Below are 24,421 nucleotides of genomic sequence, written 5' to 3'. Positions count from 1 at the left end.
GTAAAAAAAATTTAAAAAGAATATTAATCAGAGTTTAAAAAATAAACATATTCAATACCGTATTTTTTAAAATAAACATCTGTGCGGTCTGCAAATTGTTAATATTTTTTATTTAAACGATCTAATTTTTGTATTTTTCATTTTAATTATTTTCCTTTATTTAAATATGTGTAGGGTAACAAATTAAGTTGCTCATTTTGTATACATATAAATATATATCATAAACTGGTACTCACTTAAAATCTTATAAATTACACTTATTTAATATGTATATAATAAAACAAATGCATAACATTTAACATTCACTTAAAATATATTCACCTGAAAATAGTGACTCGAAGAAATATGTGTTTACTTAATATAAATTAGTTCTTAATTAATTAAATAATAAGTTCTTAATTAATTAAATAATTAATTCTTAATTATTCATATATTGAGTTTTTTGTTAATTAAAGTATTAGTTTGTAGATGTATTTACTTATTTCTAGATAAAAATACAATACATGTATATGTGTACATAAACATTGTACATTAATTAGTGTATAATATAGAAACAACGCTTATGCAATAATTACAATATATAATTAACTAATATATTTATTATTTACCCAGTCTTTGATCACGCTTAGTTGTTAAATTTTCTGTTTAAAAATTAGTAGTTCACATAACGTATAAATATTTATTTTAACCACATATGCTATATATTTTTCTAAAAACAATTAATTATAATTTAAATAATCACAATTAACCCAGTAAAATATAATAACTGATTTACTTACATCCAATACAACAATTATAATTATTTTAGGTTTGTAATTCATTTCTTTTATAATTATTTATACAAATATTTGTTGCACATAAGCACTTTCTAATTTTCTAGTTAATTTTGTGCTTAATTGTGCTTTAGACACTTAAGTACTCAGTATTGTTAAGTTTAACTTACTCTTAATTATATATAAAATCTTCACACTAAATAATTTATGTATTGTTAGAAACAAATTAACGGTAATAGATAATATAGTGTCACAACATCACACGGAACACATTTAACATATATACATCTATAAATATATATGCATTTTGATTATTATTTTCATATACGCCATCTTACGCCAATTTAACAAATCAATAAATTAATGCGATAAAGGACTAAACATAATTACTGGTTAATATTGTTTTTCAGATTTGTTTGTGAAAATGATGCTATCGTACTTAGGGATACGTGCTGTATTTCCAAAAATAATAATAGTACTCATTTCATCTACATATGTTTGTGTATATGAACCTCGGCTTATTAGGTATTCTAAGGCATACGTACGCACGTACGCACGTATGTATATATGTAATTTAAGTAATATAAAATATAGATATAGTCAAAAAAATAGTAACGCTCGGATATTTATTGAGGTAGTTTTTATAACAAATTGTTTTTGTTTTGTTGTATTTGAGTTTTATCGAAAGAAATTGGACTTTGAATATATGTATTGAATTTGTCAAGTAATCAATTGCTGTAATCATGAGAGAGAAGGATACCTCTGAAACCCTTTATTTTTTTAATATATTATTTTATATTTTAAAAAAATTTAAATATTGTTTATATTTCTCTTATTAATTTATTATATATATATATATATATATAAAGTCATGCATGGGAAAAGGAAACCTATTGGTCACAGTAGTATCTCAGCGCCACTTTTACACCTACTTCTCGGCAAGCCCATGCTTGAAAACTAATTTATTATATAAAAATTTTTTTTTCGAAATAAATTTTATTTTCTACGCGAATACTTTTTAAACATTGTTGTATATTTTTAGTTCCCTATTCGTGGCAAGTGTATAGAAATCTGCACATGGTACTTTAGTGCCTTACAATATTCTATTTTTCTAATTTTGAATTTCTTTAGATGTTGCAATATTTGCTGAATGAAATGGTTGCTTTCGTTGCATTAATGTCGTTGAAATTATCTGCATTCTAACACTTGAATTTTGCTAATATTTGAAGACTTTACATCTTGAATTCATTAAAGTTTTCCCTAAAATCACAGAGATGTGTTGCTGTTTCTTCATTTTGAATCAGTTTAACATACCTGTATGAATTTGAAACCTTGCTTTCTTCGTATATACGAGTATTAGGTATTATTGCATATAATTATAATTAACATTTTAACATAACATAGTAACATAAACACTACTTGTGAAAGTAATGCCATTATGCAGTACTGGAACTATTAAGGCGACGTTTTGCCATTTGCACATCATCATCGCTCTCTGCACAGCTTAAGCTCATGCTGATGCTGCGTTTTGTACCACACAAACTGTCATTATTATCCGATCTACCATTTTTTTCATTGCCATCATTTTTATTGTTGACATCTTCAGGATTACTCTCACTGGTCGAGGGAGATCTAATACGTTGATTTTCTCGTAAAAATTTTGCTGCTGTATTGCTTATAACGCGTATGCTTTTGGATATTGAAACTTTAACAGATGACGCTTCAGGTGGCACTAAAGATAGTGGTGGTGTCTTTGTGGTGCGTATAGATGCTGAGGTACTGTAGGGAGATGATGCATTCGTTAACGATCGCTTTCGCTGTGAACTGTAACTGCCTGGAGATGATGCATTGTGTTCCTCATCATCTGAAGATGAACGTTGCAGGTTTTGTATTAGGCAGAGTACAGCTCTCTCCAATTGTAACGGATTTTCTGAAGCCGGTACATCGATTAATGAGCATTGTGGTATTTGCTTATTTACAATGACCGCATATTTAATTTTCATATCCTGGACTCTACGTTTTCCTTCTGATTCATCAAGTAAGGTATTTACGCATATAAATGAATGTACTTCATTTGTTTCCTTATCAATTTCTAAATATCCTTTTGATTGTAAATAGATAAAGTGACCATTACGTGTAAGTAAACGGTACGTAGACTCTCCATAGGAACTATTACAATCGTACACTATAATAAAACATTACATAAAAATACTTTTTTATATGTAGGAGTTTTGATGTACATACTCTGTCTTAAAGCTACTATAACCCATCTGACATCATCTTGATGTATAAAAGTGAATGGACTCAAGTTTCTTACTTCATCCGTCATATAACCAGCAACTAAACCAATGCGTTGATCGCAGTCGATAATACGACCATCTATTAAGTGCCTTGTTTTATATTCCAACACACTAACATCAGCAACACGATTAATAATTTTGGGTTCTCTTATAATGCGAGCGACAGCTACAAGTACCTTTATAATGGATAAAATTGATATAAGTGTTATCAGCTTTTGACTAGTGGATCTATCTTCGATTAACTTACAATATCATTTCCACTGATTGTATGTAATGGTATTGAATCATCACGACCTCTTGTACGACGGATCAATTGTAAAGTTGATGGAAATGTATTGGCTTTAACACCACGCGGTGCACAATCACTTCGACGGAAACTACCATCGATTCTAATAAGCTCGTATGTGGTGGGTTCAGAACGTGGTCCAGCACGTGCAAATCTAAAAAAAATAATATATAACACTTATTAATCTATATATTAAACTACAGATTGTAATATGTTTTAACTGTGTACCTAACAGTAAAATTTCGTTTATCTTCACGCAGTTTTGTATCAATATGCTCTTCTTCGGCCTGTGTTCGGGGTTGTGGTTCTGAGCCATTTTCGGTCTGCACGTCAAAAAGTGTGTCTAAATTATTAGGTATGAGGTGCTGTTTGAGCATAGCATGATCCTCAGGATGTGTTATATGCAAGATATTTTGACCATATAAATCAGCCTAGAATTAGTAAAAAAATAATTTATTAATAAGTATATTATTATAATAGGTAATGTTTTTCGACAGTTAACAGCTACTTCAAGGATGAGCTAATTATGATAATGTTATTATGATTTTTGTTTATTAAACATAAAAAAATGTAAAGATTTATTTAGGATTCAAAGTAAATATTAATATTATAGTCAAGTAGTAGTCGCAACTTATAAGGAGTTTTGTACGAAATTACCATAACCATAATCGAAATGAAAGCTGTTAAGAGAGGGAATTCTTTAAAAACAATTTATGGTCAAACGTATAAACTTATAAAGATGACCTGTGCTACATACTGTGATGCAGTCATAAGATACGTGAAAATGAAGACATATATGTTCTTCATACCAACTATTTTAAACTTTTCTTCTCTTCTGGATCTTAAGAGATCTATTAAAATCAATCTTTTAAAAACTTGTTTTTCAATTTTTACTATTTCGACAATTTTGAGTTGCCAGATATATTTATATAACTCGTAACTCAAATTGATAATTGATAAATACTTCGACATCTCATTCAAAGCTTCACGACATTTCAAGAAAATCTTAGATGTTGTGAAAACACCTGATTAAGGCATAATAACCATATAAGTGTCAAAAAGTAAACATTTCTCGTGAGTTCCTATCACTTCAATCTTAAAATTATTTCTTTAAATTCTCACTTTTAATTTTCTTCTAAATTTCTCTTCTGTCGGTTAAAAAAAAACAATCACTAATGCAACTGCAGACTGCAAAATAATTCAATGATTAAATGCAAAGCTACTTGAATAAGGGAATTGTCACGTACTCCGTAAAAAACTTGCGTAATAAAAAGTAATAAAATCTTCCACAATTTTTCCAAACATCAAAGACGAATTTAATGGCATTAGAACAGTACAGTTGTGTGAAAAGTTGATCTCCTTTAATTAATTTATCTAAGTGCATATAATAATTTCAATAATAGACTTTAATTATATTATATATTTTATATTCAAAATTTTAAAAGATTTCTACAAAGTCTTATGAATGTGCCAAGAATTGAACATTATTCACGGTAAAGCTATTAGCAGTCTAGTTATCTTCACATACCATTGAATACAGGCGTCATGTGTCTTAACATGGCATGCAGGCGATTTACTATAAGTTATTAGAATTCGAGCTTTAAATATCTACTTTGAAATTACTACCCTTCAGAGTGGTCAGATTGCGAACTAAATTTTATTCCTACCTATTGCACACTTAGTATCCCAAGGCATATGTTTTATGCGTTTCTGGATCTAGAGGTTTCAAAAAGAACGAACTAACAGATAAAATGGCTTAAATAAGCTATGAAACATACATATATCACGGCCACACCTCAATACAAACTTTGATAAGTAAACTATATAATCTATACAAGAAAACTTACTTATGAATTCATCTTGTAGACTATGAAGTTGCTAAGAATACATGGCCTTGATCAGATAGGAGAAGAATGAAAGATGTTTTGAATTTTATCTAACCTGTCATTCGTGTGCTAATAGAGCATTAACGGGGCACATTACTGTTACATAGGTACTTCAAGGGTGGCATATTCTAATAAATGTGTTTTGTTAAAAACACTTTCGATGTCATTGCCTTAGACTACAGACGATGCCACTTCAATGTCTCAGAGACTGTTTCTTCACTGTGCTGCTAGAGTTAACAAAGGTATATTAATCGTATTTCCTTGACTTTATATGAAAGAATATATGGTTTACTATCAGTAATCAAACGAGATATGTTGGAAACTGTAGTGAGTAGGTTGCTTCCCATTGTAGTAACGTTACAATGGGTAATAGATTTTCCCAAATAAAACTTTTGATGTTTGTGTTAACACATGCCCTTTCAATCTAGCCTAATCTATTCAAGAAGTTATTTGTTATTAATAAATAATATATTAAGGTATAAGGAACAACACATTTTTATTGTTCTGTTTTCTAGAGTCAATGACCTAGTAGTCCATTTCCTTCTAAGTTAATTCTAAGTTAACTTTAAAATTAATTTTAGTGTTAACTCTTAGATAATAAATAAATAATAAATATTCTGTTTACTTAATTCAAATTTAAAATTAACTATCGAGTTTGTTAAAATTTTATATAAATATGTAGTATAAGAGAAGTATTGTTTGAAATGCGCCTTACCTGACAGTGTCCCAAATGTTGTTCTATACTGGACGAAACGAGCACAATTTGACCATGACAAGTTAATGTTAAAAAGAAGCTATCTAATAATTTCATTAGAGTGTCTGTAAGTTGTGGACGCGGATGATGAAGTGTGTTGCCAAATACTGTATGGAGAGAAAACAAATTTATATTGTTTATAATTTATTTTAAAAAAGGAACTTAAATTACAAGAGTACTTACCATATTGTAAGCGCAGTCCATGTGCTGCGAATCGAAGGACTGCAGTTTTATCAACGCGCCTGGGAGATTCGGCAACGTGTGGCACCATTGTTGATAGCTCCTGTATTGAACCATTTAATTTATCGCGGCGATTTTTCTCTGCACGATTTCTCGCTTCACGCCCACTGTGCATGCAAAGAGAGCATAAGAGAATATTTCATAGAGCGTTAATGATTTTCCGATAATCATTTGTTATATTAGTTGTTAACTACTGTTCGTGCTTTATATTTCAATATTTATTTATTTCATTTTCTTCAATAAATATTTATGAATCGAAATGTGGTGAGTGTGTGTGTGTATGTAAATGTGATGCCGCATAAACATTACGTACAAGTATGTATACTCGTTCATTTGTATGATTTACTGTGCCGCCTACAAAAACAACACAGCGGAGCTTGTAACGTTGTTGGTGGCATGCTTACATAGATTACATAAGAATGTATTAAAACTTATATATAAATTTGTTTAAAAATTTATTTATTACATAATTTTTAAATGATCTATTTTTTCACATTATATTTCATTCAGTACATGTTTAATTTTAATTTATTTACTAATATTTGCGTGAAAATAAAGGAAAGCGGTTGTAGTTTAAGTCCCCCATCTACGAAGAAATATGACATAGATGCGATATGATTGGTTGGTTGCTGTGGCAGTTCATTGGATTTACTTCCATGTACCCCAATTAGCGGTTTTTCCCCGTTTTGCTAACACATTCCTCGTAATAACCCCTAGTAGAAAAGTGTAGAGACTAAATCCATCCTGTTGAATTTAGATATAATTTAATACGTCTCTAGTCTTTACAATGAACAGTCTGATAGACTGTCAAAAAAGTATCTTTCTAAAAATCTATTTCTTTTGAATGCCAAACCTGGGCATTATGGTCTCTTTCCTGCGGGTTTTCACAACTTCTACAGTGAGGATTATAAAGAACACACAGTTTCTCTGCGAGGGTTCCTATTTACCAATGTTCTCTCTGAACTGCAGTAAGGCTTGCAGTGTTCACGCCGTCTCTTTTGATGAGTTCCGAGGATCTAATTTTATTATAGGTGGGCCATGATAACCTGGAAGTTGCACATGACTTAAGTGGTTTCCATCGGTTATTGGCAAGTTGAAGGAAGTAGAGATAAATACTACTCTTAATGGTCTTTAGGGTAATATACTGATACCGCCAGGGACACAATTAGGGAAGCACCGGAGCGGGCTGAACTGTCAGCTTTGTCGTTTCGCTCAATGTTTGCATGTCCAGTTAGATAGACTCCCATGTGAGAGTGATGCCATATAGTTAGATAGGAGACGAACAAGCTTGGTGTAGGAGTTGAATTGCACAAGTCTAAATTTATACCGGACCACTTATCGTATGAAGTCTCAAGCCAACTTAATGTGTGCCATTAAACAATTAAATATAAGAACGATGTCAGGCTATGGATGACTAGTTATTGTTTAAATCTTCTGCAGAGTAGATTTAGAATATATTAGGGAGATGGCTATGGACAACTGAGTTGTAATATATGCGTGTCAGTTTTATTTGTGTTCGCCAATAGCAAAAGACGGAACTATCTATAGTTCTATAATAACAAAATGAAATAATTGTATGTAGGTATTTTAAGAAGAACAGATAGGAATAGCACAAGTTATAGAAAAAGCCATTTGTTGCGAAGTTGTTCTTTGAAAGCTATTCGAAAGAAAAATATTCATATTTTTTTATCTAAATAATCATACTTAAAAAGATTTAAAGATTATTCTTCAAAGTCAGCTGAGTAAACAGTCTTTTTAGATCAGCAAAAACGTTTTCGGCAATAAAAGGCAATGTTCTTTTTATGTTTAGATATTTCTAGAAATGTTTATCCAGACACAGATTTATATAGCAATATTCATTGAGATTGAGATATCTATTTTGCATAATGATAATCAAAAAATTGTTAAAATTATGAGATATACTTGCCAAAAATACTTTTGTGACAGGGGTCAACTATTACTTATCATATGATAAATATAAAATGATATTTATTTGTTCAAAAAAAAAAAAAGATAGGAGTCTCGATCATCTTTAGTGTTGACTGAGATCAAAAAAGTGTCAAAGAAAATTTTTTTCAAATAAAACCTTCAATTATCAAAATGTCAATATCTTATAACCTCGATACTTCTAATGCATGTATTTATGTGTAACTAGAAAGTATCATTAATAAAACTAAAGTAAACCAGCTAAAATATCCTATGTTGAGAACTTGATTGGACTTCTCACATTTTTACTTTTTTGCGACGGAAATAAAAATATTTAATAATAGGTTTGGTTTTTGTCAATTGTTATGCAATTACAAATAATTACAGAAAAGCTAAGAGTTCTTTAGTTGATGACCTATATAATTGAGTTGGGGTAGCAAAAAAGAAAGTAAACAATAAAAGTCGTTGTAATAAAAAAGTGTAATTGTAATTATATTTATAAATACATACACATTGAACAATACAAATTTTTCTTTATTATTAAATACAGATTTTTTTACTAATGCATTTATGTATATATATTTGATTTTATTACAACATTATCACAACCTCGTTGAGTAAGTTTTTATTTTAATCTCTATGAATTTATAGTGCAAAATGTCAACATTATTGGATAAGTAAGATTATACAAGAGTAATATATAGTTTGAAGTATACTAGAATTGTCACACAAAATTGACATATAAAGCGAAGGGAGTTAGGCAGTATATTCCATATAGTCGATTATTTTGCAATTTGTGGAACTTTAAAGGATGAATGCTGAGCGGCACTCAAACACAATTAACACAGAGATGGATCTAGACAATTATTTATCTTTAAATTACCCTCAACTATATCTACCGCAGTGGTTAGCGTACAAACAATCTTGAAATATGCCACTCCCACATTCAAGTAAAAGTAAACCAACCTGATAATTCCATAAACTTGGCCAACCAGTTTTATACAGCTCGCCTTTTTAGTTGCTCGCCACCAAAAAGACCGCCTTGTGAAAAAGGATTGATTGATTGATAGTTATATAGAACCAAAGCATGATTTGAGGGGAAAGACTCCATCTGAAGGTCTTCTTCGCAGTAAATACCACATGTACCTTTACGAACACTTTCAGCGAAGTTTACCTTCTGAGTTTGGAGTCATATATATGAGACAGCTAGTTGACATAAGCACTTAACTCGAACGAGGTGCCTTTAATCTTGTTTTAGAAAAAGGGTGGGATTTTATGCCTTCTATTGAAGAGTATAACTTTTGTTTTTATTGCGCTAACCCTGAGAATGCAGCACTCTGTCACAGTGCGAGTGGAGACTTAATAATATTGAATAGTACCTGGGAAAATTTACCCGATGCAACAATAGCAATGTTATAAGCTATTATTTATTGGCTTATTAATAAGCTTTATTGACTTATTAATAATTTCGTATAATTAAGGCGATACTGTATTAATTGAAGTAGATATTTATTCTTATTAATATGTGTAAATTCGATATAATTAAAAGCTTTCTTTATTAATGCATTTAAGTTGACCTATTTCAGTTATATTTAAAGTGTAACTAACTACATATTAGAAAACTTGTATTTTCTAATACAAGTATGAAAATGTATTAGTATATAAATAAATATAAATATATTTATTTATATACTAACTAATACTAATACTAACTAATAATGAATATATATACTAATATGTAAGAAATTTGTATTTTGTTTTATTTTATTTTAACATATCATACTTTCCCACAAATTACTATCTTCTGAACTCTTATTTACTTTTGTACCTTTATTTTTTTCCTTCAATGTACACTACTAAATTAAAACTTCCCTCTTCAAATAACAGCTACTGCACCGTATGTATAATTGTGTATATATCATTAGTTTATAATATGTACATATATCTAAAATGCATTCTAAAATGTATCTATACCTAAAATATTAAAATATTCTACCCCCATTCGCACTCCAATACATTTCTTTTTTTGTTTTTTGTTGTATATTAATATTTATTTTAAACAAAAATTTGAAGATATTGAATACAAATTATTTTTCAAACTAAAATAAGAGTTTTCTTTAAAAACTATTGCATTTTTCATTAAACAATGTACTTTTGATATATAAATATATTAAAGCCTATAATCTAGTCAATAAAACGGAATTTATAATATACGAGCTAAAATATCATGCTCATTTACCTACTTCAGTTATAAGATTTGATATAAAATTTGATAGATTTGATATAAAGATTTTTTAATTCTCTGATATATAGTTTTTAAATCTATATTAAAAATCTCAAATGTCACTCATACGCAGTGATAGCTCGACATTCTTACGAAATTGATTGCCATAAAATGCTTTCATAATACAAAAGCAATATAGTATATAAATCACTTTAAATAAGATATTTATTTGTAATTATTCTTTAGTTAAAAAAAAAGGAATACTTTGGGTATTTTTAAAATTACAAAATGCGCAATTATTGCACAATATATACGCAAAATCCGATAGAAATACTCAGAGAACTCATAAGTTACCTAATAATTACACAAAATAATAATCAGAGCCGAATGTTATTAATTTCGATGGCATAAGTGCAGTGCAAAGTTCCAAAGTAGCAAATCTGTCAGCCAATCTACTAAGTCTGCCCAACACCTAGCACCCAACACCCTTCAGCTCAAATGAGTACCCACTAAAGATACATTGTATAATAATTTGCACTTACAGTATCATAGTCGCGCAAACTGAAGTGGAAAAGCTTCAGCCGCTTGAAAGGCGGCTGCACTTTTTCAATATTTATTTTTGTGCTCATTATTGTTATTGTTGCTAATAATACTTGTTGTTTCTTTGCATTATAATATGTTTTTGTTTTTGATTTCGTTTTTGTTTTTGTTTTTGTTTCATTTGTTTTTTCTTTTTTCGTGTAAAATGCAACATTGTTGTTATCGTGCTTTCCAGACAGAATTCAATACGTTACGAGTAACACTAATACATACAAACATACACACATGCATACATACATAGAAGCAAGCGCACATTTGCATTTTTGTTGGCTTGCACTTGTTGCCGCGAGAATGTAAGCCCGTAAAAAATTATAATTAATTCTCTTTTTCATTATTTAATTAAAATAATTCTGTTTAAACTTTTCTTATTCGTAATTATTATAAATTTACACATACATATATCTGTGTATTTATATACATTTATATTAAAGGAATTACAGTGGAGATTTGCAAGTTATACAATCATTTTATTGCAGTCGCAGCAAGCAACGTCAAAATAAACGTGATTAAACCGTGTTTAAATGACACTCTGCATATATTCCATTTGAATATGATACATTTTATTCGAACTGTCAACACAATAATCATTACTGTGCATTGCTATTCATCAAAATATAATATATATACGAGTATATATACTTGGAAAAGAACAAGAGAGTTTGATACAAAAATACAAACTTTTGTGAACAAATATGGTGTCCCAACCACATTACAAACACCAACCTATTGGCCGTTACGAATCATTCACCTGCTAGGCTACAATCTCCGCAGATCCAATGAAAACATTTCACGCCAAGCTCTGAGGTGAAGTCCTCAACGCAGCCGTCAATCTGGAGCGCCGGTTAAAACTTGGAGGAGTACAATTGAAGAAGAACTAAGAGAAGCCAATTATTCCTTGAATAATATCTGCCGAGAATTAAATAACAGAATTCGATATAAAAGGATGGTAGAGGCCCTATGCTCCACTGAGACATGAGGATAAAATAGATATAAACTGTATACCGTGTATACATATACTGTTACTATTTAAACACCATTAGTAGGTGCTCAAATATAGATGTAGAACTATTTTCTAGGTGAATTGCAAAGAATCTATGCCGGACAATTTGTCATCCACTTAAACATACAGATATCAAGCTTAAACTTCAAATAGAAAGAGGATAAAGAGACCATTTACAACACCTACATAAATGTACAGGCTTGACGTGATTAAGGCGTTTCACTATACAAACTCCATGAAGTAACCCATTCTCTTAAGAGAATAATTTTATTTATTGCGAAGAAGTTTTTCTTAATATTATCTTAGAGTGATACAACTAGTTCTCATCCGTACAGTTATGGTAAAGTATCCTATTTCAGCAGAAAAGAGTTGATGTCACTGGTGGGATATTTTACGGGTTACCATGGACTGCGTTATCACCTTAACAAAATAGATCTGTCCGAACAGATAGATTGTCGACTCTGCTTAGAAGAATGTGACTGCCCAGAGCTCCTCAACGGGCGACATTCTGGCTTTCATTTGGAAGGCTGTCTTGTGGAATGTCTTCTATTCGGTTAAGGTCTGTTGCGGCACAAAAGATTAACCATGAACGCAGTGCTCCGTTTCATTGGGATCTGGTACCCCATTTATTTCTATTGCAATCTTAGGGTGAATGGTAAAAAAATAGCATTTATATTACGTTTAGGTGAAAAAGAAAGATTGCAGCCATCAAAATCAATTAAACCAATCATGGAAAATTATAAAAATCGAAGTTAATTTGTGTATGTACATAGTCTCAGCATTCAGACTATGAATTTTGTTTTATTTAAAATGAAATTGTAAAATCCGGCGGTATCACACAAACACCGTGCCTTTAAGAGGGGACCACTTATATAAGTAAATGGAAACCAACCTAATAAATCTAAAAACTTGATTACTTTACTTTACTTAAAGGTAAAAGTTCGAAACGTTTATTATTATTAATTTAATCTAATTCATTATATCTCAGATTTTAAAGGATGACTGCTCTGATCGAAGAGCTATAAAAGGAGTCTCAAAGATTTTCAGATCAGAAACCATGTGAATGCTGTATAAAGAATTATATAAAGAATATTATAAGATTATATTAAAAGTAAAAATGGCATATCGTGGCCCCTGAGACCCATAGTTTTATGCTTAAAGAAAGTCTCCTAATCCAACTTGGACACAGATAAAGGATATTAATAATCTTATAATATCTTTTTGCTCAAATTTTCATACCACTTTCGGTTTAATAAATCAAAATAAATAATTATAGAAAGTATTAGAGAAATTCAGACAGAAAAGGGAGTTGAAAATTAATTAAATAAAAATATTTTAAATATTTAAAATCGACTTAATTACTCAATTAAAAAAAAATTTGAAGAGAAAATTTTTAAATTAATAAAGTCGTGACCCTTATTTTTAATAGTTAGTATATATTCCATTTATATAATATATATATAAAGACATATATATGAGTGGGAGCATCTTATGCTAAAAATACTCGAATACGTACTTAAAGTTTTGTTTTCGAACTACATTTTATTTTAATAACCTAATTAAATGCTAATAAACAAGTGAATTCCCAATTCTCCACGCCGTAGCAGATTTTTTTTATTGATAAACAAGATATCCATAAAAAGATTTATTCAATTACAATAATATGATTATCTTTCAATAGTCCTTAATTTAGCTAATGCAAAAGTGTTCCACTCTATCTAACCACAGGGTTCCCTGCACATGTTTCAGAAAGCATCATTTGTATGTTTATTCTTCAGTTTGTGCTGCGTCACTGCGTCACTGCGCCAGGGTGTTGGTCGCAAATCTGCTTGAATGCGACATCAAGCAGACGCAATGATATTTCCGTTTACAAAGCAAATTACCGCAGCACGTGTTTTAAAAATACATTTATAACATTATAACGAAATATGTCCTTAAGTCTACTCTCCTAAACCTCTTTTCAAATCTACTCGTAAATGATCTAAATGGTATGTTTTAAAAGTTTGCTTCACTTACCTATTGGATAACTGTAACATGTCCATCATGTGGTCATGAGCATAACCACTATTGTTGTATTGAGCAACGCGATGTGATGCATACGTTGCACCATACCCACCTCCAGTACCGTAAGGTGCATTTGGATGCCACATATTAGGAAAGTTCGGTGGATGCTGTGGGTAAGAACCGTACGGTATTGATTGGACAGGAGCAGGTTGTTGTGCGGCATAAGCTGCCTGAAAGCTGGGATGCATGTGGCGTGGGTACTGGGGCGGACTTGTGTAAGAATGTGGTTGCTGTGGATGGTTCTGTTGTGGTGAATAATTGTAGTGATAGCGCATTTGGGCTGGTGGTGGTGGGAATAATATATCGCTGGGTGTATACTTCATTTCTTGTATTGGTGTTGTTGCTGAGTTATTTGTTGGTGAGTAGAAACTTGCTGTATCGCTTGTTTCATAACTGGAATAATCTGAATCGATTCTAGAGTGATTTTCGTCCACAAACTTCTCTTCTTTTTCCCAATTTTGGTAATTATAGGCATTTGGAGATCTATCTAGTTTCTCTGTTTTTCCAATTATTGTATTATAGTTATTTATGGCTTGTGTAGAGTTGGCGTTATTATCTTCGGCATAATAAGGAATGTTTGTTTTGTAGTCTTCTTCAACATCAGAGGTATATTTTTCAGTATGTGTTTCTGATGCATTCAATGTAGTTGCTGGATCAATTTGTCCGTTGCTTGGTTCCATTGCTAGATTCTATAATAAACAAAATAAAAGTTGTCACTTTGTAATATCGTTAATTAGATATTTAGTTTTAATTTTATGTATTTTGTGAAAATTTGATATTTATATATAAAACTCTTAAATTTGCATATATTATATTGAAGAATATTGAACAAATATAAGAACTGGTTGGTGGGGTTGTTAAAAATGATAATGCATAGTTTTTGAATAAAATCATTTTCAGTTACAAAGTTTACTTTCGGATAAATTTATCTACATATGTTTATTATTATTTATGCTTTGATTACTGTATGTAGCAAATCTGAAGTCATTTGCTTACACATATGATATTATTTAATTTTGTTACTCATACGTCACTATGACTTTTTTCGATTCAATTGTTGTTTTAAAATGGCAAATTATGATAAATATAACAACAGTTACACATCTCGAGCTGTAGGATAATCTGAAAGATTGTTTAATATTAACTTGGTAACAGAATATCACTTCTTTTTTATTCTTTATTATAAGGGGCAAAAGACACCTTACACGCAATGTGGATGCCTACTCCAGAATTTTATAAAGTAAATCACAAATTATTTATTATTGAAACAAATAATGTTAAACTTTGTTTTATGGTAAAAAATAACTTTATAAATAGGTTTTCACAAAAAATTTGTAATATTATTTTAATTTTTCTAGCATTTAGTTTCCTTCTGTGCAATTGAAATTATGATATTAATATAGTAAACGACTTAAACGACTCAGAGTTTTTATTATATATCAATATAAAGATATTGAATAAAGATATTAATAATTTTACAAGTATTTAAATGACAGGAAGTGCGTAGATCTACGTCAAACAGATCTACGCCTAAAATAAGGATTTTATTTGCCGTTAAACAGCATTGACACTTCGTTTCCTCTTCTCAAACAGATCCTGCCAACAGATAACTTGTCAACAGCCTCTTTTCTACTAAGGCTGGATGCCTAAAAAGTTTGTTAGAAACAGTAACAGATACAGTCTATAAATTTACTATTCAACCTTAAACGATTTAAAATAAAAAAATTCCAAAAAATCGAACTGAAGTGAAACTCTGCAAGTATATCAAATTTTAATAAAATATAGAAAACATAATTAAATTAGAGTTCTTGCAGATGATATTATCTAAAGAGAACATAATTAAATTAGAGTTCTTGCAGATGATATTATCTAAAGAGAACATAATTAAATTAGAGTTCTTGCAAATGAGATTATCTAGAAAGTGAGTTTCAACCTTGTTTAATCTTTTAAATATTTCGTAAAGTTCAGGAAAAGCTGATCTTGTATCAAAAAAAAAAAAAAATTTTGTATTACATACAGTTTTCTTCTGTAATTTATAAAAAAATTGTATACGAAATAAAGATATACAACAAATAATTTTTGAAAGATCGAACAGTGAACTGCAGCAAATTAAAAATTTAATGGATACTTAAACCGGATTGAGTTGTTTTTTATAATTATTATTATATATGCAAAGTCTTTGCTTCTGTTTCATTTTTTTTTACTCAAATATTATACTGTAACTCCTTGAACTCCTTAAAGGTTTTTTCAAGGGTATTCAAAATGATTTTAATCGATTTCCTTCTTTTAGCTAATTGCTGATCGTTATCATCTTAAAATGTTTATTGTTTACATATGTTATTTGGGCTTTTTCCTAATTTTGTGCCTATAATTGTGATACATGTTTACTGATTATTGAAGTTCGCTAACATGTTTTAGTGCTGGTATGTATCCCAATCGATAGAGTGACTCATAAATTTCAGATTTAGTATTTAAAATAAAGCACTTAATAATGTTTTGACCAAACAAAGCTGCTAAATGGCCGAAACAAGGCACAAATATGTGCATAAAGATTAAAATCTGTTCAGATATGTCTGTGGCAAACATGTATACAACGTACTCGTATTTGAATAATGCAAATTATTTTCAAAAATATTATTGAACATCTTCACAAATATCCAATATCCATAAAAATAAATACATTCGAATAAAGAATGAAACCAACAAGTTTGGCTTTATTTAGTTTAATTTGATATCTTGATATTCTAATTATTGTTTTGTATATTTTAGTTATGTGGCACATACACACAAATATATTTGTGTACATTATACATAATAGGCGAATTAGCATTTTAATATGAAATTATTTTTTTAATCAGATATGTGTGTATGTACTGGGTATGATTTGCGATAACGTCGAGCAGAGCATAACAAACGAACTGAAAAAAAATAAATATACGCAATTGCTGCAAATTAAATAAAAACTATTGTATAATAGTTATAAAGTAGTTTCAAACTAAATAGAACCTAGACAACAAAAGCACTCTATTATTTGTTAATACTCTAGTCTCAGTCTCAAGTGCCTCACATATTATTTTTAATCTTGAAATTACAATGGGCCCCGTCATCGCGCCATTTTCTGTTTACACAAACTTACAATGAAGCTAAATTACTCGTAAATACGAAAATAAGTGGCGAGTATAGTTCTATAAATAATACTTTTTCTTATCAAGTATTGTAAATTCAAACACTGCACTTTATGATTTATTGTAACTAAAACTGATATTTTATTTGCAATCAATTTATTGTTTACATCGCAACCGCGCGGATGTACAGTGCGCGTAAATAGGCACGTACGAATGCAGTTTGCTGTAAATTCAGAAAGCCATCACCTTCACAGCTGTTTTCACTACACCCAATTACCTTTTCTCACCTAATTAACAAATAAGTTTATTTTCAGTTTTGGACTGCCCCTTGTACTTCGCTTTCCTGCAGCTCTCCAATTTATCAATGCAGTCGTTTACGGAAATTTCTTAACGCTACAAATAGAAAGAATTTTCACAGTGGCGCAATGGAGCGGTGGCACAGTCCGCCGCCTACCACTAGCAAAATATGATTGTGCACTCCGAGCTATAATTTTCAATTTCAAGGTAAGATATAGTCTAAACAAATATGAAAGTATATGCACTTTATGACTTACAAAACAAACATTGTTAATTAGTATTAGTTGTGTCTACTTGCAGATACTGAACAGTCCACCAGATAAAGAACTCATTCTATTGCCAATAAAGAGGCACCTTTTCTTAGTAAAACAGAATTAAGATTGTTGACAAACTACATTGATCTGTTCTACAATCTTAATAATATGTATTCATCTGATGAGATGGAAAGCTGTCTCAACATAAAAATTAATAAATTAAAATATCTTATCACATGCTATGTGACTGCATAAACTGGCTCTAGATGAGAAGCGAGTTTAGAAGAAGGGTTTTAAAGAAGGGTTTTAAAGAAGGGTTTTAAAGAAGGGTTTTAAAGAAGGGTTTTAAAGAAGGGTTTTAAAGAAGGGTCTAGGCTTCGGTAATAAAGAACTCTGAATAGCTTTTTAACACTATTAGTTGGCTCTCTATCTGGTTGTTTTGTTTTTTTTTTTGTTTTTAGCGCTGCTAGATGACAATTCGACTGTCTATTTTGTGTATATACGTTTATTTTAGAACAGAGTGTATGAGTGACTGAAATGGCGGGGTTTATTTTATTGAAGCGACGGCGGTTATTTTCATATTGAGATGAACCGAATTAAAAATTAATTTAATATTTAAAGTGTTTTTTTGTTATACTTTATAAATGTAAAGAGTTAGTCAACATTTCTGCAACGTGGAACTATGGAATATGAAAATATGGGTATTTAAAGATTTACCGGTGTTTAGAGAAAGACATTTAATATAATATGTTCTTGTTAAAATCCATTCTTTTTGTTTTAATATGAAAACAAAATTTAGTTACTTTAGATCAATAATTTAATATTCTTTACTTTTTCATAAATATTTTTACAATTATGTCTTATTTTATAGTCTACATATACGTTTCGTATAGAAAATCTCTGAAATTTTCATGTTATGCCATATTAAATATCTCCAAATCTTAAATCGCAGAATCTATTTACTGTTTTCATAAAGAAATACAATACCATTACCGATTAAACGAAATAAATAAACGTCATATTTTCTATCTAAATACGAGTTTCAAGATATATGATACATGCTTTGATAATACGAGTATCTGTACAATTTACTTATCGGAATCGTCATTTGTCCTTGAGTGAAAACTGCAAATGTTGAACTCATGGAAGATGGAATTGAAAAAGAATTTATTTTCTATATTTTACTTATTTTACTGTATTTAACGATGCACAAGGGTTAGTTAAACACATCATTAAAAAATGTGTCACCAAGAAAAGTTTATCTTACCGAATAATTGCGCAGCGTAATGCTCGTACATTTGCAATACGTTGAGATTATTTAAGAGTTCAATTTAATTAATTAATTTAATTTTATATTTTTCAAAGTAAGCACGTGATTTCAAGAATGGATCGGAATATTATTAAATTTAAACATTATTTAAATTAAATCATTAAATACAAACTTAAGGATTGAAACTCTTTACTATCTTTTGTGATATTATTATTATTATATACAATTAAATACAACAAAAAAAAAGAGACTTCACAATGCTATATATTTACATAAGTTTTTATTTAATTTTATTAAAAATATATTAGTATTTAATTAAAAATTGTTGCACACAAAATCTATTACAACTATTTTTTAATAAAGTTTTACAATACATAGAGTTTTCCAGCTTAATAATTCCAAATTAATTCCATTTGTCCTTTTGTTTAGGTTAGTTTAGACTGACGATGTTAGGAAGCTAGTAACCACTTTGAACAAGGACGCTTTCTGTTATTAATTTTCTGATAATTAACTTACTTACTATTAACTGAAATAAAAAATTTAAAAATAAATTTCAGCTATCAACATCATATGGTTCATGATTTCAATGAAGCACAGAACTAACACAATAAACACGAGATTTTCTCATACTCAGTGTCGCTGCAAGGTTCAAAGAAACAGGGTATTCCCTGGAAATGGAAGTGAAACGGTTTCCAAGATAAGTGTATTCTATATATGGTATTAAGTAGTATAGAATTGATTCACGCGCTTACTGCGTCATTGATTCTTAAAGGGTAAACTTATATAAAAAGAGTAACAATTCTACGAGTAACGCCAATAAGATAAACTGACAGTTTAACTGTTGTAAACTTTCATCTAAAGTTTAGATCTTCAAATCGGAAAAACTAAATGATAGTTCGCATCTATCGTACTCGACGCTCTCTGTTTGGCAGATGTGCAATTATCAACGCTGAAGTTTTAATTAATAATATATAATAATTTGACACTATTAATATTTTAATAATACTCTAATTTAAACTAATATATATAAATATATACAACCACCAAACATAACATAAGTAAAGTCCAATTAAAGTAATGCAATGCAAATATGATCTGTCATTAAGAACATACATAAACCGCTTAAACGTAACTTTTTAGCTTAAAAAAAAAACTTTACTTAATAAACTTAATAATACTACAGAATAAATGTAAGAGTATATCATAGTAAAATTACTAAATATTACTAAAGTCAAATTGTCAAACCTTATTAGCAATGTCACTCATACGTAATAGGAAACAAAAATCTTCATTATAATTGTGTTTCCATTAAAGGTATAATAAGAGAGTGAAACAGCATTCTGTGTGCTTGAGGAGTGTCCACCACTGATGCACAAGCGGCAGAAATACCTAGAAGGGTATTTCTTTGATCATAAGTATTCAAAACTAGGAAATATAGGTTCTATACTGTCTTTCATTAAAAAAATCGGGCTTGGAGAAACGCTCTAACCCGATTTAGGGGCACAGTAGATCTTTAAGTCGCAGAGCACGATCCCTTAGTTTAATATTATTTATAAATAATATAAAGGTATTAATGTACATAAATATTTAAAATATTAGTTTAAGTTAATCGAATTGGTTGTAAGCCACACATAAATATATTGGTCCCTAACGATATCAGATAGAGTTAAAATTGTATATACTTCTTATAGGAGATATTTTTGCCAATTCAACGGGTGCTTAAAGCTATATTCATAAAGCGTGTTTTAAAACCAAACTTTGTGGGATTTGAATCCAGATTTTGTATAAGTTTCTTTTTCTAGTGTAGATGACATTTTGCGTCATCACCTACTGTACTGTACTGTTATAGAAATTATCTATACGTATTTAGTTCTATTTGAATTATTTTTAATTACCTTTTTCTGATGGGTACGAGTAATTGTAACAGCAATTCTTAAAATTATTATTTGCACATTTAGGTTAGGTTGCACACTTTTCGTACACAAATGCGTACATCTATTCAAATTGGTTGCATTAATGACGTCAGAGGGCTTTGTTATGTGATGACAAAGTTCTTCTATGAGATATTTTATGCTTTTAAACTGCCGATACTGATTTTTATTGGATGGTGAGCAGCACCACTGCTGTTGCATGTTTTTTTCTTAAAAATTATTTTATAATAAATTGTGTTTGTTTGGTTTTTGCTATAAATAATTATTAATTTGTACGTTGTTTACTTTATTTTGAATGCTAATTGCACTTTTTGCTGTATTAAAATATATTTTTCACCTCACAAACTGTTTGCTTTTTTTATAAAATATTTAATGCACGCTTTTACTTCATATAATTTTTATTTTCATTTTCGTTTTTGAAACATTTAAGTTTGAACAGTTGACATTTTGTTTTTATACGTTTTATCTTTATCTTCGTTTTGTTAATAAGGTTTATAATAACTTTTTTTTAAATTTTTTGCTTATTTTTGCTGTTTTTATTCATTATTTTGTTGTAATTAAAACACTTGTTTCTAGAATGAATAATTCTTTACATATTTTCAACTTGTTTTTTTGTTTTGTTTTTATGCTTTTGTAAATATTGACATATACAAGAATAAAAGTTCATAAAATTTATAATGAACTTTTAATAAAATAATTAAACGTTTTTTTTTCATTTATTCCGATCTCTTGGCTTTGTAGCCATTAAGCAGATGTATGCGTGCAAATGTAAATTAGCACATGATACATGAATGCTTATGCTTACACACAGTTGTATGTGTGTATGTGCGTGGTTATCGTCTGCATATCTGTATGCGTGGTCAAATACAGTCTTTAGTATATAAAATCTTTACGTCTACAGGTGGTTTATATCAAATTGCTGCTGTTCCTGCTGCTGATGTTGTTGTTGTTGTTGTTTTTTATTATTTTTTATTTGTCTTGTTGTTTTTATAGTTTTTATTGTTACAGTTGCGTCGCTTGTTTGTACTTTTTTATATGTAGATTAGCTGTAAGATGACAATGATACAGTAAAAGAATTAATTATTAATGATTTAATTTCAAATTAGAAACGATTGCAATTTCGTTCAAAATAAAAACATTTGATCATCATTATTTATTACAAATTTTTTTAAATATATTATTATTATTTATTTATATATATCTTAACTCATTCACATTGTGCAGATCTTGAATTTTGTTAAAATAATAAATTATAAAACAAAGCCATTTAATTTGATACTTTTTGTACTCTATACCCACATTTATACATATAAATAATATAATATATTATATGTATATATATATATACGTATATATACATTTATATAAATATTCGTTAATATCTTTATAAATACATTTATATTTTGTTAATTTAAACCGGTTGAATCAACAATACAGTTTAAGTTTTTTGTGATTTTTTTGTTGTTTAATATAATTTTTCAATAAACGCACCAGAAATTGTTACTGTTGTATTTTTATTATTTTACTCTTTTCAGCGTATATTGATATTGATTTTATAAATTATTGAGTTTTTCTATTTTGCTTTCATAAATTCTTGCCCGCAGCTACCTAAGAAATTTGAATGGCTTTTTATGTATAAAATTGAGGCATCGTCCGAAGAGACGAAGTGACGACGACGACGAAGTGAGGACGACGGAACAACATCAGTCGATTAAAGTAACTTTTCTTTTTGTTTATATTATTCAAACGAGTAATAATAATATATGATGCGGTAAAAATGTTAAAGTAAAAATATAAAAACATTTATATTATAATTAAAATTAACAACATTTATAAATAATTAATATTTTGTTTTATGGTCTATGTATATACAAGCATCCGCAATCAAAAAAGTTCCAATAAAATATAACCAAAAAAAAAATGCTCGTAATATAAAGTCGACATAAAGGGGGCAATTATACCGATATTTTCGGCTATGGGTTAATGATAAAAAGCTGAAGTTCAAAGTTCAAAACCTTTTTGCCTTTTTTCTAGTTCGATAATGGTTAAAATGAAATAAATATACAATACATACTTTTTAAAATTTTAAATAAATACAACTAAATTGAAATATAACATATATATTCAATACTTCCCAGCAAATTTTTATATTCTCTTTTATTTGAATATATGTACAGATAAACATAATAACCATGATAAAAAAAATTAACTTTATATTTGTAATATATATTTGCTATAATTTTATATCTAATATTAATTACTAATTGAACTTCTTTACCTCTCTCAGATACAGATATTACAATAATAATAATAAACATAATACACGAAACAACAGTCATAAAGCACCAAAGTACCAGCAATTGTAGAACAGGTGAGTAAGAAACAAAAAGAATAAAATAAGAATACAATTACTGTAGAATTGATAATTTCTCTAGAATCATTAAATATTTTCAATGTTAAAATAATAACAAATTCGACCTTTAGATTTATAATCTATTAATCATAGTCTTATATAATTGTTACTCTCCTTCAAAAAAGCGATCGTACCTATATATCATAAAACTTTGCCATAATATAATACTTTAAGCAAATTTCATAGTACTATTGCGTTATTTCTGGCTTAATCGTTATGTGACTTAAAAGTTTTAACGCTTAGTAAATCGAAAAGCTGCTAAACTCGACAATGAAATCATTTTCGGGATTCTGAAACCAACACCTTTAGATTTATCAATGTTATGAACTGTCGTTTCTGAAGAACTAAGAATGAAATATGTTCTCTTTCATAACTTAAATAAAGTCATAACAATACAAATATTTAACATTGATTGCTATCTATGTTTGAAACTAATATATCATAGACTCCTTGTGCCTCTAGGTAAAAATGTTAGTCCGAATAGTAAATTAACGAAGGGAGGCACGCTAGCTAGTATAGTTCTCGAAAACTCAGCTCACTACTCTCACTAGATGCCCATCCAAATAAACTGAGTTTATCACGATGAACTCTACAAATAAAATAGACTATGTATTTGAACAACAGAAACCGACGAAGAAGGGCTGTGGTAAAATGTAAAATGAATTCGATTCAAAGTCTCCATGTGAACAATTGTAGCAGACTGTCCTTAAATATTCTTAATAGGTCTTCCATTTTATGACACTTAAAAAATATTTTAACGTATAATAAGGAATTATAAGCATTTTTCAGAAAATTTGAACTAATTTTTAAAATTTTCTAAATATAAATAAATATTTTGAATTTATATAAACAGATTATTGCGTCAACATCGTTGATCGAGAATTTTATTGACCTATCACTTTGACAATTATGATTTGACTGTTCTTGTTGCTTCTTTTATTAAATATTATGTTTTCTTCTCCTCACCTATCCTTCTCGCTCTCTACATTTTCCTCTCTCACTAGTACACTCTATTTGTTATGAAATGTGGAATATTAAAATATTTTCATGGTTTGATAATAATCGTATAAGATGCTAC

The 24,421-nt window shown here is 29.1% G+C and overlaps 1 protein-coding gene across 2 annotated transcripts; it reads right to left on the bottom strand.

Annotated features, from left to right (window-relative positions):
- Positions 1 to 1,573: 1,573 nt before the first annotated feature.
- LOC119671865 (aryl hydrocarbon receptor nuclear translocator-like protein 2) lies at positions 1,574 to 21,197 on the bottom strand. Of its 2 annotated transcripts, XR_005251847.1 has the most exons (9): positions 20,895 to 21,197; positions 14,006 to 14,742; positions 6,183 to 6,346; positions 5,961 to 6,106; positions 3,588 to 3,790; positions 3,321 to 3,513; positions 3,018 to 3,249; positions 2,088 to 2,958; positions 1,574 to 2,033 (listed from the first exon to the last, which is right to left on the bottom strand). XR_005251847.1 is itself a non-coding variant. In XM_038082686.1 (8 exons), the coding sequence occupies exons 1-8, from the start codon at positions 21,129 to 21,131 to the stop codon at positions 2,210 to 2,212; spliced, it is 2,661 nt and encodes an 886-aa protein (XP_037938614.1). In that variant the 5' UTR covers positions 21,132 to 21,197; the 3' UTR covers positions 1,574 to 2,209. The 2 variants fall into 2 exon arrangements, 1 of the variants encoding a protein (XP_037938614.1); XM_038082686.1 differs by having other exon boundaries at positions 1,574 to 2,958.
- Positions 21,198 to 24,421: the final 3,224 nt, after the last annotated feature.

This window comes from Teleopsis dalmanni, chromosome 1 (assembly GCF_002237135.1).
Source record: "Teleopsis dalmanni isolate 2A chromosome 1, ASM223713v2, whole genome shotgun sequence".
NCBI classification, from domain to species: domain Eukaryota; kingdom Metazoa; phylum Arthropoda; class Insecta; order Diptera; family Diopsidae; genus Teleopsis; species Teleopsis dalmanni.
The sequence above is the reverse complement of the archived record's forward strand: the minus strand, read 5'-3'. Positions and strand labels throughout refer to the sequence as shown.

Coding starts and splice junctions, on each gene's coding strand:
- LOC119671865 (XM_038082686.1), bottom strand. CDS start 21,131: ATGCAACAGCAGTGGTGCTGCTCACCATCCAATAAAAATCAGTATCGG. Junction 3,791..5,960: donor AACATTTGGGACACTGTCAG/GTAAGGCGCATT, acceptor TACTAATTCTAG/GCTGATTTATATGGTCAAAA. Junction 3,250..3,320: donor CAATCAGTGGAAATGATATT/GTAAGTTAATCG, acceptor TCCATTATAAAG/GTACTTGTAGCTGTCGCTCG.